General features: G+C 38.9%; 1 protein-coding gene across 2 annotated transcripts; it reads left to right on the forward strand.

Moving 5' to 3' along the window:
• Window positions 1–1,250: 1,250 nt before the first annotated feature.
• LOC131783932 (low-density lipoprotein receptor-related protein 6) lies at window positions 1,251–14,560 on the forward strand. 2 transcript variants are annotated; one of them, XM_066174013.1, is made up of 16 exons: window positions 1,251–1,538; window positions 2,214–2,298; window positions 3,875–4,268; window positions 4,699–5,096; window positions 5,620–5,745; window positions 6,138–6,543; window positions 6,914–7,308; window positions 7,689–7,814; window positions 8,156–8,579; window positions 9,107–9,504; window positions 9,884–10,012; window positions 10,450–10,623; window positions 11,506–11,754; window positions 12,026–12,202; window positions 12,873–13,011; window positions 14,062–14,560. In XM_066174013.1, exons 2-16 carry the CDS (start codon window positions 2,223–2,225, stop codon window positions 14,294–14,296), a joined length of 3,846 nt encoding a protein of 1,281 aa, XP_066030110.1. In that variant the 5' UTR covers window positions 1,251–1,538; window positions 2,214–2,222; the 3' UTR covers window positions 14,297–14,560. The 2 variants fall into 2 exon arrangements, with proteins under 2 accessions (XP_066030110.1, XP_066030109.1); XM_066174012.1 differs by having other exon boundaries at window positions 1,529–1,645.
• The last annotated feature ends 377 nt before the right edge of the window (window positions 14,561–14,937 follow it).

The following is a 14,937-nucleotide window of genomic DNA, read 5'->3' on the forward strand; positions in this document are numbered from 1 at the left end:
TTCACTTGAAATCGCACAGAAAGAGTATCACATCAGGTCCAGTTTTAGTGGCTCGTTTGAAATTCTTGGGAGAAATTACAATTTAAAATCGAGCTGCGATGACTTGTTTGGGGCGGTCGAGGACACACTTGCTATCACTATCATGAAAATTTGATGTATGTTGATTTTTTGGCAGAGTAAAGTATGAACCGGACCATTGGACCCTGGGACTGCTCGACTATTTTTTGGACCTCTCTATTGACTATCAGTTGGGGCGGGAGGGGGGGTAGGAAATGGTTTTAGTACTACTGATTAATGGAGTTCTTACTGGATCACACATCACACAAGCAGTTTAGTAGACTGACTTTTTTATGTCAAGGTTTTTGCGCTGAGTTGTTACGTTTCTTTAGTTATTGTCATGCGAATGCGAACCTGGCACCTAATGGACTATAATTGTCAAGTGAAAATATCGCTAATTTCCTTTTTTGATTCTCCTCTGTCGAGTTACCCGTGTGCCTTTCAAGTCGACTTGATCCACGGATCATTAACCAGTTGCTTCACGTTTTCCTTTATGTATAATTTTAAGTTAAGTGTATCATTAGAAATTTTATCTGTCTTTTTTTTTTCATTGATCTTATCAGTGGGTTGCGCAGACAAGGGGATCACGAGATTTCTGGTCCTTAGCACATAACTTATATTAAGGGCATAGTATTAACAATTTTTCACAATTTTAACCTTTACGCTTTTAATATGAAAACATTGTTTCCAAAACGGGATGATTCGTGACATCTTCCTGTCGGCTTTTTGACAAAGAAATGTTACGGAAAACAGTCGGACAAAAGCTTACTCAAAAATGAGATTTCGGTTCAATTTAAAATAATATCGATCAGTAGGACTTCGAGAAAGTTCATCCCAGATGGGTCCACTCGGCATGCAAATGAATAATTTATCAAGTCCGGGAAAACTCAGATGAACAGAAAGTCATTTCTAACTGAAAAGATCTTTGTTTGTAGACAAATAATCGTAAACAATACCGCTCTTGTGCGAAGAAAGAGGGGGCATTTTGAAATAAGCAAACAGACAAACCACCTCAAAGTATGTCAAAAAAATGTCTATGATCATTAAAATCACAAGACAGATTGAAAAGGTTAATGTGACGCTTGACTAAGCAAAATTAATCAATAAATTGCGTAGTAACCAAAATTGGTCACAATTCTTTGCTACGTAGCTCTAAAATTTTTCTTGTTATCTTTCTTGCAGCAACTCTCGTTTACCAATCATCTTAATGGGCTAAAAGCTTCACGACTACGCTCAAATTTCTTAAATATCGAGACATAGACGAGTTGTTGATTAGTTCATGTATTGTGTCGGTCAGTTTTTTTTGTGCTGAAATGGAGTGAACTAGTTGCCAAGGGTCAATGATTTTATTCTGCCTGGCCGATAAACATCTTAGAAATTAGTCTAGTTGGATCTAGGACTTCGCCCAATCGATTTGTTTGTCAACTCAGCAGATCAACACACCTTGAGGTCTCCTTTAGGAGCTGATCAACACATTTTGTGTAAGTGCTGAAATGGAGTGAACTAGTTGCCAAAGGTCAATGATTTTATTCTGCCAGGCCGATAAACATCTTAAAAACTAGTCTAGCTGGATCTAAAAGTGAAAATGGTTAGTCAGAATTCATCGTTAGTGTATCTGCAAATAGATTAGTTGGGTGTAGTTTACAAATATGTTGTAGCGGAGTAATTTCGTGTGTGAGTCCAACTTAATGTTGACTAATTTATGGAAAGGAGCAACTCGTTTATCAGTCTGTCGTTCAGAGTTTGATCTTTAAGAGTATCCCTTAGCTATTTTTGACTTGTAATTTACTGCCCATTCATAAATTTTTTTTACTGTTTGCACCCTATGTTCGCCAACGTCAGAAACTATCTTTTTGGATGGTGGAGGACAAATACATATTTCTATTTAGAAGTCCTGCATGATGTATATCCTTTCCAACGCAATATTTCTGGCCTTCACTCTATTGAAAGCTGTTTTATAATTTGCCTAAGCCAAGAAACTTCGTTCTAAGTCCTCCTAGAGGCACAACTAGAAGGATACCTTGGGACAAAAAGCCGCATAGAAACTTGTCTTCCATCTCACTCTTCCCGAGCAAAATCATCACTCACGGCAGATACAAAACTGCTAAAAAGTTTTCATTTTAAACCATTTTCATTCTCTTTCTGTATCGACTCAGCAACGATTTATGAAGATGACAAATGTTCTGTGGTGGATAAAGTTGGCGTCAGTGTTTCTGATGAAGAGTTCACAATCAGATGGAGGTAAATTTTACTTCATGATAGTGCCAGCTAATGATAAAATCCTTTTAATTGACACGCCAGCTTGTTTATTCTTTTGCGTTGTGTGCATTAACCATGAAAATATGCCAAGGCATGTTTGAATCTCATGATCCGAGTCAATAACAAACGTAGACGATAACGTGGAGGGTGAGTATTATTATTATAATTTATAATTACATAAGATTAATTAGGTTTGTTTTACATGTTAGCAAACAATTATAGAGAAATGGGATTAAAGATGCCCTTTTCGTTCTTTACGGTCTCAAAAAGCGGTCTCAGAGATAATTCAGTCTGCAGACACGTTTAGCGAACTTTTGGTTTCAAATTCATATCTCATCCTTTTATGTAGACCGTTTGTTCTTTCACTATTTAATGATGAAAAAAACTTGTTTGAGCGCGCTTTGGCTTTCCAGGCATCCTAAATGCTTGGAAACACTTTTTTGTAGATATCTATCAGTTAGTTGTCTGCACTAATTCGGACAATTGTAAGCATCACTTCACTAGTTATGCGCACCGACTCAATCAGTAGTGATTATCACTCGGATTGTAATTCGGTCACTCAGCTTTGGTGTGTTGCCAGCCTGATACACGCCATACTCGGAAACATAATTGATCGGTCAGTTGTGGATAAGATATTCCTTGTTCGATTGATTTAAAATGTAACTCTTTTTTGTTCATTTATTCGGTTATTTGAAACCTTTTTGATACTGCATTATCGCGTTAAATTTGTCTACCACAACTAATTAAGCATCCCACGCTTCTGGGTGGAATATAATTTATACGAAGTTTTTACCAATTTGAAACCGCAGGTCGGTTATGAATTGACGGCATCTGTGTTATAAAAATTGTTTAGTTTATTTACATCTAAATTTTACTTCACGCATCGGTTATTTTATAAAACCACAGGAATAATTGAGAATTGTGCATGTAATTTCTCAATTCAGGAATTTTAGGGTTTCTTTTGATTACATTTAGGATTATTACATTCTAATAGGAAAAGAAACAGAATCTTCACGGTTAAAAACGTGCAATTTCATTAGACTTATCCCACTGAGTGAAAGCTGCTGCTTAAGCTGCTACAGCCTTTGGCACCAAATGGAGGTTTCGCGGTTACTCAATGGAATGTATCATAAATTGAGCTTTTGATATCGCTTGTATGAGTATTAACATATGGCACTTAATGATCGTATTAACAGAGGTATGGGTCCAAAAATTTCCTTTTAATTAATTCTGTTGACCAAAGAGCCGACTCTGTTTGTAGGAGTGTCGCTTATGGTTCTTTGCTTTTTGCGTCTCCACCGCCAAAAATTTCCTAAATTACGAACTTTATAAGTCCGCTCCATGCTGCTCCACACAATATTCATCTTGGACGGGATGAAAGGGGACAATCCCGAGCGGGAAAGATGGGCCCAATCAGATGACATAGAGTCCAATCAGAGCACATGATTCGTTTGATATTGCCGGCCCACGAGCGTTCCCAGCGATAAAATAATCGGTAATCTGGTTTGGTGCAATACACTGTCTCCACTTTTACTGCTTCGAATTTTTCTATTCCTAGCAATAATTTGCACTCCACCATGTCTGTTGGTATCAAATACAACTGATATAGTAGCAGTGGACCACGGAAAAGCAAAGGTAAACTCAGTGATTCTAGGCCTTACAAGAGCTGTTGCTATAGACGTCCATTTCAGCCTGGGCTTCATATTTTGGAGTGACGTGACGGAACTGAACATCAAACGACTTCGGATCGATGACGAAAACACGACTACAGTTATAACTAATATTGGTGTCTGCGATGGATTAGCCGTTCAATGGAGGACATCTCAGTTGTATTGGACTGATACAACGTATAATAGGATATCGGTATCAGACCTGGATGGAAACAACCAACTTACTTTAATCTCCTCGGCATTGGAAGAACCCAGAGCCATAGCCCTTGATCCGGACAACGAGTAAGTGTCATATTTGTGCGATTTATAAGTACATTATGATTAACCGCTCGGATATAATACAGTGTGCACTGATCGAACTTCCAATACATTAATTAGTGAGATTCGGAGAGCGCAACCGATTTCTCAGTAGTTTCTTTGCAACCTTCATAAGGTTCCTTTTGAACTGTAAAATGAATGTCATAAATTCATTGACTGAACAATGTAAAAGCTGACCGACTGATTCATTGATCGATGTGCCGATTTGGCTGAACGACAGACTGACTGACTGACCCTCTAAATGATTAGCTAACTGGCTGGTAAGCCAACCCATTAAATGACCGACCGGTAGGCTTGCTAACTGGCTAGTTGTAAGACTGGATAAATCATTGATTCATTGTCTCACCTCAAAATTCTACTTAAGTTTAACCTATTGATACCGTCACTTAAACAGTGCAATGATTTGGACTGACTGGGGAAGCGCTCCCAAAATTGAAAAAGCTTCCTTGAGCGGACAGCAAAGAGTCGCCATCGTAACAAAAGAAGTCTACTGGCCGAATGGAATTGACCTCGACAGAGGAGGCAAAAGAGTCTTTTGGGTAGATGCCGGTTACGACAGAGTGGAATCGGTCGACTACAATGGTAACAACAGGAAACTGCTTTTTCAGATGCGTAGCCTACATCCATTCGGAGTGGCGTTGATCCCTCCTTTCCTGTTCTTTACTGACTGGGTGACAAACAGGGAGTTGCACATGCTGGACGCTACAACCGGAGAGGTACTCAAAAGTTTCAGTATTAATGGTGGGCGACCTATGGGAATTGTTGCATACGACAGTGGGCGACAACCAGCAGGTAATCTTAAAGAGGCTATCAGCTACTCATGAATTAGGTTCCCCTCATCAAACACTGTTGGTAGTCACCTGTGAAAGTCAAGAGGATATTGACGAAGTCCTGGACGTTGTTTTAGCGTTGAGTCTCAGTGCATTTGATAAAGAGGATATCAAATGGAAGCTAGCAACGTTTTCATTGTTGTGTCTGCCATGAGCGAGGGCACCAAAAAATATTTTCCGCTCGTGAAGAGCTGATGTACATTTCAACAACATTTTCCCAATTTCGATTCAAACGAAAAGCTTGCAAACTCAAAGGTATACGGTAAACAAAGCTTTCAGCCGTACTACTACATTCTTTTCCGTTCACACTTTTCATGATCAATCGCCTAAATTTGCATTCCTGGTCAGAATTTGGACTAAAGTATATGAGGAAGTGGAGGTTAAAATAGTCATTGGTGTTGTCAAAGTGTGCAGCTTATGAAATAACTGTATGGTCGACAGTATAAACTGCACGCTTTTACATTAAAAATTGTTTCTTTCTTAAGCTTTAGGTCCTTGCTCCGTAAACAATGGAGGATGCAGTCATTTCTGTGTTCCTAAAGCGTCCAACCATGAATGCGTGTGTCCTACGGGCCTAGCAGTAAAGCAAGATGGAAAGACGTGTGAAGAAAGTAAGAAAACTGTTTATCGATTGCCGGAGATGATGCATAGATACCAGGAAAGCTATGTCAGCCCTTTCAAGTAAAATGCAATACTACTTGTCCGCTTGTAAATTCTGCAATTCTAATAACGGTCAAATTTCGAGATGAGAATACCACATGTGAATATTTAAACAGGTACATTTTTCCTCCGCCCAACCGGCGAACATGCATGCCACGTCTAAAGCCAGCCTTGTGATTCCAAAAAAACAGCGAGTAATGCATGGTCGTTATGCGCATTCTTTGTTCGAGAAATCAATAATACATTGAGGGTTATGACAACCTGCTGCATGGAGATGAATCAAACATCCTCCCTACAAAGAGTCTCTCAATGGCAACAAACGCTGTTTTGATTATAATTGCAGAAGTAAAGAGGTTCATTCTTTTTGCTGACGCCGACGACAAATCAACAAATATCATTTCACTGGATGTAAGCTACTTCGTCGCTCAAACACTATTCAACCATGTAGGAAATCAGCGTCCTATCGCTTTGGACTATGACCCTGTCGAAGATCGCGTGTACTGGTCGGATGCTGCTCAAGGTCTAATCGTCAGCGCTTTAACCAATGCAACCTCATTGAAGATCCTTTTTCGTTGTAATATCTTAAGCCCCGAAGGTTTAGTAATTGATCATGTAGCACGGAACATTTACTGGACCGATACTGGAACTAACAGAATTGAAGTAGCGCGTCTTGACGGATCAGGTAGGAAAGAATTGATCAATACTGGACTTGATGAACCAAGAGCCATTCTACTGGATGAAAGAAATGGGTACGTAACGATTTTTTTAAGACTGAAATGTTTTTGTATCCGCTGGCGAACGTGTTGTAGCGGAAACAGCAAAGAAGTATCATAAGTAGTAAACGTAGCCTTTTTGTTGTCCACGGCTGTGACACAAGCTAACTACTACAAATGCTCTTACCCATTTGAATGGACTTCAAAAACTGGAAGAATCTGACGATGATCTGAAGAAATGTCGACGTATCCTTATGATATATAAAATGCAATCATCCATCTATTTTGCGATAACTGTTAGTTAAGATATACTTTCAAGGGCCATTGGGATGTGTTAGCAGCTAATCCTTGGTGAACTTTGTCAAAAAAATTCTTAATAATGTTTGGAATAAATAACTTCTTCTAGTATGATGTATTGGACGGACTGGGGCGCCAATCCGAAGGTAGAGAAAGCAGAAATGGATGGCTCGGGTAGAAGGTCCATTGTTACGGGAAATCTAACCTGGCCAAACGGACTTACCCTGGACCAGGCTACAAACCGTTTGTTCTGGGCGGACGCGAAACTAGACACTATAGAGATGTCTGATCTGGATGGAGGAAACCGACAGACTGTTTTACCATCTACAGCTGGAATTCATCCTTATGGATTAACAATTTATCAGGACATTATTTATTGGACAGATTGGAATAGCCAGAGTGTTACAAGTTATAATGCAACTAGTGGTCAGATGAACGTGGTGATTCCTGATCTACAGAAGCCGATGGACATTCATGTGTTTGATCCTTCCTTGATATTCTCAGGTAAAAGTACTGCCTCTTTCTCATCTTCTCTGAGTTAGCAAATATTCATAAGGGCAATCACTTACGGCCGGACATGTATAAAAAAAGTCTTACAAAAGTCAGCTACATCATTGGACCGTTACATTTTGTCTCAAGTGTGTAATTTGAAGTAATCGTGATATTTGTAGTTTTAAAGATAATCATTCCTGATATTGTTTAAAAAGATAAACTTTGTGGTGAAAGGTTTAATAATTCTTTAGCTGATGGTGTTTCTTATCAAAGATGGTAATAAATGATTGGAGTTGCTCAAGAGGCTTGGAAATGACTCTCAGAAGTAACCACTGATCTCAATTTTGATGATGTTTTATTATTTATTATTACTATTTACTTTCTGTTTCAAGGGTCACATTCCTGCTCGCAAAACAATGGCATGTGCAGTGATTTGTGTCTTTTAAAGCCAAGAGGATACCAGTGCGCATGTCCGACGGGAATCGTTCTTAAAGAGGACGGAAAAAATTGCGACTATGGTGAGGCTACTTATTCGATGTTTCAAGCATTACGAAGGCGGGGGGGGGGAGGATTTTTTATCATTGATCGTGCATATCAAGAACTCTTCTTACACTTCCGTGGAGAAGAAGAGATCAGCTTTACTAATTTCGAAAAAGTAGAAATAAGAGCAACAAGTTGTAGTTTATGGTCAGTGTGTACACCGTACTATGGATTTCCCACATATCGTTTCTGGGTTTCATAAGTAAACTTTATTCACAAAAATTAGGTCTAGAGCGAGGTCAATCATCTGAAAAATATTGTTGGGTTTTATTTATTTATTTATTTATTTTGCCGTTGTTGTTTATTTTTTGCCTTAAAGATTTGTTCCAAAAGACAAGCGATGAACTTTTTTTGCTCTTCGCCGAAGCGAATCGTGGTGAAATTTACAAGGTTCCTTTAGCAGTGGCGAACACACCTTGCTATCTGCTTCAAATCAACATAAATGTCTCCACACCCGTGGCTGTTGACTACGACCCAGTTGAGGGTAAAATCTATTGGACAGATGTGACCCTGAAACTGTTGGCGAGAGCATTTCCAAACGGATCGTCAGTTGAGGTCATAGCGTACACTGACGTGGTAATGCCGGATGGCCTTGCAGTAGATTACATTGGAAGAATTCTCTACTGGACTGATACTGGAACTAGCAAACTTGAGGTAGCACGACTAGACGGATCATTTCGGAAAAGCCTTATCACAACAGGGATTGAAAATCCAAGAGCTATAATTCTAGATATACCGGAGAGGTAATCAAAGCTTTTGTCCTTCTAATTCAATTTGCGGTACACTTTTCTTGATATTTCCCAAATGAATGATACACAGCAGAAAAATAGTTCTTAAGAACTGGAAAGTTTCCAGCTATTAGAAAAGTAATTGTAATTGTGCTTTTCTAAACACACCAATTTTAGTGGAATAGCCTCCAACTGGTGCGATAATCGTCCTTGGACGTTGTTTGTATCGAGAAACAGAAAGTCTTCCAGAGAGAATCTTGAAGAAAGCTGTTTTCCTTCGAGGAACAGATAATAATTAAGGATAGATATCCCTCTATTACAAGCAATACTAAAGCTATGAAGGTTATCATTGAAGATGTTGCTGTTTCCTGTAGCAGTTGGAAAACTTTCATTCATCGTGAATTAGCTTTGAGAGAGTTTTTTTTTTAACTTATTTGCCTGAAGACCCCAAAGTTGGAGATTGGATTTAATGATGACTAAGTAAAGTTTTTCATCTATAAATGGTAAATGGTGATAAAAGCACTGTGAAACATTTATTTTAGACAAATGTACTGGAGTGATTGGGGATCATCACCAAAGATTGAGCAAGCTAACATGGATGGGTCTGCCAGGACAGTTATTGTAAGCTCTGGACTTGTCTGGGTTAATGCACTTGCTCTAGATTCGCAGAATAAGCTGCTGTATTGGTGCGATGTACAACTCGATAAGATAGAAAGGGTAAACTTTCAAGGAAATAACCGAGAACTTGTTCTAGATTTGTCTTCGTACAACCATCATCCCTTTGGACTTTCCCTGTCTGGTGACACTCTCTACTGGTCTGACTGGAAGAGTCAGAGTATTCATAAGTACAATTTGACATCTTCTCAAAGAGACGTGTTGGTCTATGGAATGGGAAGGCCGATGGAAGTGCATGTTTACGATCAGAAAAAAACAATAGCAGGTGGGTGCACACTCAGGAGTGGCTAACTCTATTTCTGCAACCTTTACCAAGATGACCAGGTTGGCTTGATGACAGGTTTACTTTAGACTTGGTAGAATATTTCAATATTGTAACAAAATGATTTCGATGTTGGCTCGGTGTTGTCATGACCTTTTGCCATGAAAATGATTCTCGTGTCAATTTAATTACTAATAGCTATTCAAACGGTATTGAAATATTTGACTGAGTATACATAACATTCATATACTTGAGCAGATAAGGTTTGGAGATGGAATCGAATTCCCTTTTTTCTTCGAACACGTCATAACTGTCTGCTAGTTAAAGTGACATTGACTGCACAAAACTTTGATCACAGTTAAAACTTTATGCATTTTGCTAGGATCAACAAGCTGCTCTCAACTCAATGGAGGCTGTAGTCATCTTTGTCTTCCAAATCCGAGTGGACATCAATGTTTTTGTCCAGAGGGAGTTCAGCTGAAGCCTGGTAATGCCTTCATTTGTGAAGGAGGTAAGGAGCTAGAGACATTGACTGTACGTTAATTTTCATTGCATGGTTTTAAATGTTTTGAAATCGTTAGGAAGTTAATTGTTGATTACATCCATTCAGTCGATTAATTTTTAGGGAGCACACTGAATGGTAGTAGAGGTAATTTTTTTAGATATTATCATACAACATTTGAATCGATACAAATGTAAAAAATTATGTTAAATGTCTGATTCATGCACTGATTAGGCCTTCATCTTTTAATGAAACACTTGCTACGTTCTAGGAACACTGACGACAGTAGGAGGTGTTCTTTTCTTCGGTTTTTTCGGTTCTTACGCATCTTTTGAGCTCTCCCGATATTCTGTGTATTTTCAATCTCGACGAAGGCGCGTTCAAGAACGAAACCAGTTGCCAGTTCAGAAAAAAAGAATAATTATGGTTTGCCTTTTTTTTCATAGAGAGGCATTGTCAACAGCTGTATGCCCCGCCACATGGAAGTCTAGAGCCCTGCTCTAATTTGCCGGAACAAACCTGTGAGTTTTCCTGTAACAAAGGGTACATTTTGACGGGATCAACAACAAGAACATGTAACAGTAATGGAACTTGGACAGGAACTCTAACTCAGTGTAACGGTAACTGATCTCAATTACTATTTCCTTCTTCCATAATGATTTTAGGAGAGGGGTTATGGGGATGGGGGTGCATCTTGAAAGGAACCAGACATGTCTCTCCTTGTTACCAGCTGCAATTTCTCTATTTTAAGTGTAGTATTCTTATTGCGTCAAAAAAATCCATGTCTGCGTTTCGTTTCTTAGTTCTCCCATCACTCATTCTCTAACTAGTTATGAGTGCGACGAAAAAAGATCTTCCGAAACACTCGCATTCATTCTACATTGCTTCTTTCGCAGTTCTAGAGTTAAGATTTCATCATTATACTACTTTGAGGAAGTAAAACTCATACTTTTGTCTTGCGAGTAAAGTTCTTCTGTATATGACAGTTGTTTTGTTTCCTTGACATTAGCGTATTCCTGTTCCTCATATTCATTCATTATTCAAAGTCCTGCTGAGGATTACAAAAATCAATACAAAGATTATCCATCTTTTGCAAAATGACCATTTGTGTTATTTTGAAAGTGACATCTATTTGTTTTAAGTTTCGTCTTATTTAAACAGTCATAAAATGTCTAACTTTGATCATCCCACGGAAAGAGGCACTACTGACCTCTTCATGCGGCAACACGTATGGTTCAAATTGTGTATTTGGCTGTGAAAGTGGTTATGGGAGTCCCGACAAAATAATTTCTGGTTGTCGACTGTAAAGATATCATCTCGTCTTTCCATTCATAAAATCGAAAAATAAGCACGACTGATAAACATGTAAATAAAAACGAAGGATGAAACAAGGGGAAAACAGTCCGAGCTAATTTGCGGTATCTTATTCCAAACTAAAAAGGTCATTTTCGATATCAATACATATATATGTATTCCAATTAAACAATTTTTTCTTTTTGCAGACACAACTCCTCCTTCTTTCAATAATACTTGTCCAGAGAACATGGTGGTCTATACTCCTGAATGCTCATCCAGTGCTTTTGTTGGATGGAATGAACCAACTGCTGATGATAATTCTGGTCACGTGATTGTTAACCACCCTTCCATTCGACCGTTATCTCAGTTGAGCATTGGAGTCTATTTTATAATATATTCAGCTTCAGACGCCGACGGAAACAGAGCTAACTGCACCTTCGTGGTGAAAGTTGCGAGTATGTCATCGAAATATGTGACATTGACTATGCCTTTGAAAAACGTTGCTTGTTTTCTATCGCTTTTGATAAGTGTTTGTATATTGCTCGTATACTCTTCTATAAATGTCTATGTATGTTTTGTTATACTTATCTTGTAAGCTATCGCAAGCAAAATTGTTTCCAGGTAGATACATAGTTTCTCTCTTGAAAATATAATAATACTGAATACAAGTGTATTATAACACTTGAAATTGCGTCAATTCAACATAATGAGGCTTTATTTTCACAGGGAAATCCTGCATTACACTTCAGCCACCATCACATGGAAGTTTGGGCCTTTCCTGTGGCTTTTCATTTGGTTCCCAAGCTAATTTTACTTGTGACAGGGGATATCAGTTAATCGGGTCTCGAGTGCGCGCTTGCAAAGAGGACGGCTCCTGGTCAGGAAACACCTCTACATGTAATAGTAAGTATATGTTACTTTGCGAGTCAGCTTGCGTTTAGTCTCCAGTCTTTTGTCTTTAGTTTTTTTTTTCCAGTGCAGGAATTGGTTACACAACTCAAACAGTCTTAGCCATTTCACAGTTTAGTGACAACCCATGACTAACAAACATTATCTTTTCAAGCATCCTGAAAATATTTAGATTTGTAAAGGTAAATAGGAGAGGTTTCAAAGACATGATTTAAATTGAGGATTCCTGATAGCTGCTTAAAAATCAGGAACTTAATCACATGATTTCTTTTATCTTAAGTTGTGAGGTGCCAAGCCATTGAGCCTCCATCTCATGGAACTGTTTTTCCAAATTCGTGCAGATCAGTTTTTGGTGTTTATTATAAAACCCAGTGCTTTTTATCGTGCAACGATACCCTGGTTACCGACTGGTAGGCGAAAGTAGCGTATCCTGCCTCGAAAGTGGATCGTGGAGTGCGGATACAACAAAGACGATTTGCAAGGGTACCAAACAGAAGAACATATATCTTTATAATTGGTCAATCGTACGCAATAGTGACGTGGGAGGTACCAGTCCCTTCCGACAACTCTAACATGTCACTAAGTCTGAAAGGTTTGCGCGCTCTTTCATTTCACCAGAAGCTCCGTAGTCTGATTCTATGCGATCTTCATTTTTTTCCCCTAGAAATTCCAAGTATATCCAGTGATGAACAACAAGGCGGCTTAAAGCCAGTAACTCTTTATTCAAGTATTGCAGCAGGATCTGTACTGTTTATTATTTCCCTGATTATTATCGCCATCTTCTACGTAAAGAAACATCGTCGGTAAGTTTGTTTTTGTTATGTCCGAATAGTTACAGTCTGGTTACCTTGACAAGCATTAGGTATCAGACAAATATTCTCCAATACGAGACCTTGGTGGGTTATCTTCTTAAAGGGGGATTTATTTAGCCCATAGTGCACAGAAAGCCCTAAACAAGTTATGAAGTTAGCCTTTCTTATCCTGATACAGTGTAACAAAAATGAATTATCAAAAGAAAATAACATTTAATAAAATTAGAGGAAGAAGATTAAGAGGTAGAAAGGAATATAGATATATTTCGCAATCACACATCAAATGGTTTCTTTAACAAATTAACCTCCCTTACTTATTGTTACATATAAAACCACAAAGCTCTTCTGAGTGGAGTTCACCGCACAGTTTTTAATATCAAACCTGCACTATATATTTTTCTGAAAGTAGAGATAGCGATCTCGCCTTGTAACTTTCACATAAATGTTGCTCGGCTCCGAGGGAGAGTCAGATGGGTACAGACCCGCCCCACCCACCCCTCCCCAGTTAAAGCAGCGGTCCCTTCAGCGGTTTGGTTATTTCAGTGGAGGGGGAGGGGGAGACTCGATTTCCGCCATTTGCTTGAGTCTTTTCTTCGCCTGGTTCGTGTCCCGGTAACCTTGGCTTCTCCTTATTGTTCTGGGTTCGATCCGCAAATGTTTAACAGGTTGGGTCCGTACTCGACTTCAGATGACATACCTTTTTTGCCACTAGCTACTTCTCAACCAACCCCCTTCTCCCCCTCCCCCTCCACTGAAATAACCAAACCGCTGAAGGGACCGCTGCTTTAACTGAGGAGGGGTGGGTGGGGCGGGTCTGTACCCATCTGACTCTCCCTCGGAGTCCGCCGTTGCTATTAAGTGAGTCGACACTAAGCTTTCCTTCCTCTATCCTATCTTTAAATCGTAAAATAAAAGTAATTACAGCGATCGCAATAGAAATTGAACAACATCCATTGAAAAAAAATATTTGATATGATTAGTTACTTACTGTTGGTACCCGAAGACAACTTTTAACCATGTTTATTTTGTTTTGTCTCACAGTGCCGTGCGCAGGACAGCCTCTGACCGGGGTATAGATATGGGGTATGGCAATCCCGTATTCGAATTTGCCAGAGATGACCCCCAAGTCGATGATCCTGTCTATAAGGAGATCGATGTTTCTAGACTACGTACCAGCAATGATTTGCCGTTAGAGAACAATACGGACTACTTTGCTTTAAGTGACGTACATCAAAACGATCACGAAAGACCTGAATTCACTTACTCCGAGGCATGAAAGATCCGGAAAAGAATAGTGTTCTAGAACATATCGCCTTGATAAGAAGAGATGCTATCCTTAGAGACACTAATTGGTGTCATTTGAGAATATGCATACCTATTTCTTAGTGAAGTATTTTGGAGACACTCAAAGTAACATGTGATTTTAAGACACGTTTGTTTTCTCAGTATGGAGCGATAGAAAATTTAAGCGGAAGCTAACATTTCTTAAAAAAAACTTTGGTTGCTTTTTCCTACCACTTTTGTTCCAAAAAAAGAAAAGAATGCATCAGCGTAATATTCTAAAGGCTTGAAAATAAAAGAACTGTACGATACACAGTAGTAGTGAAAACTCCAGCCATTTTTAGCAAATTATTTTATAAAGACTGCAACAAGATCTGGTTTTGGAAGGTGAGAACGTGAGTAACAGAATGGCGGAGGGTTTTTTTAAAACAGGGTAGTCAGTTTACTCGGTGGAACTCAAGCTGGCTAAAGCCCCAATTAAGAGTGGGTATGATATTTCTAGCTTAGGTGGAAACTAGGCATGGTATGTAAACTGCGTCGGCCACTTGCTCCTAAAATCAATTGGCGCAATATAAGAAGTAGCGCAAAAAAGGAAAGCGATGCACAAAGGAAAAGAGAAGAGATCGGACATTTGAT

Source organism: Pocillopora verrucosa, chromosome 11 (genome assembly GCF_036669915.1).
Source record: "Pocillopora verrucosa isolate sample1 chromosome 11, ASM3666991v2, whole genome shotgun sequence".
In the NCBI taxonomy this organism is placed as follows: domain Eukaryota; kingdom Metazoa; phylum Cnidaria; class Anthozoa; order Scleractinia; family Pocilloporidae; genus Pocillopora; species Pocillopora verrucosa.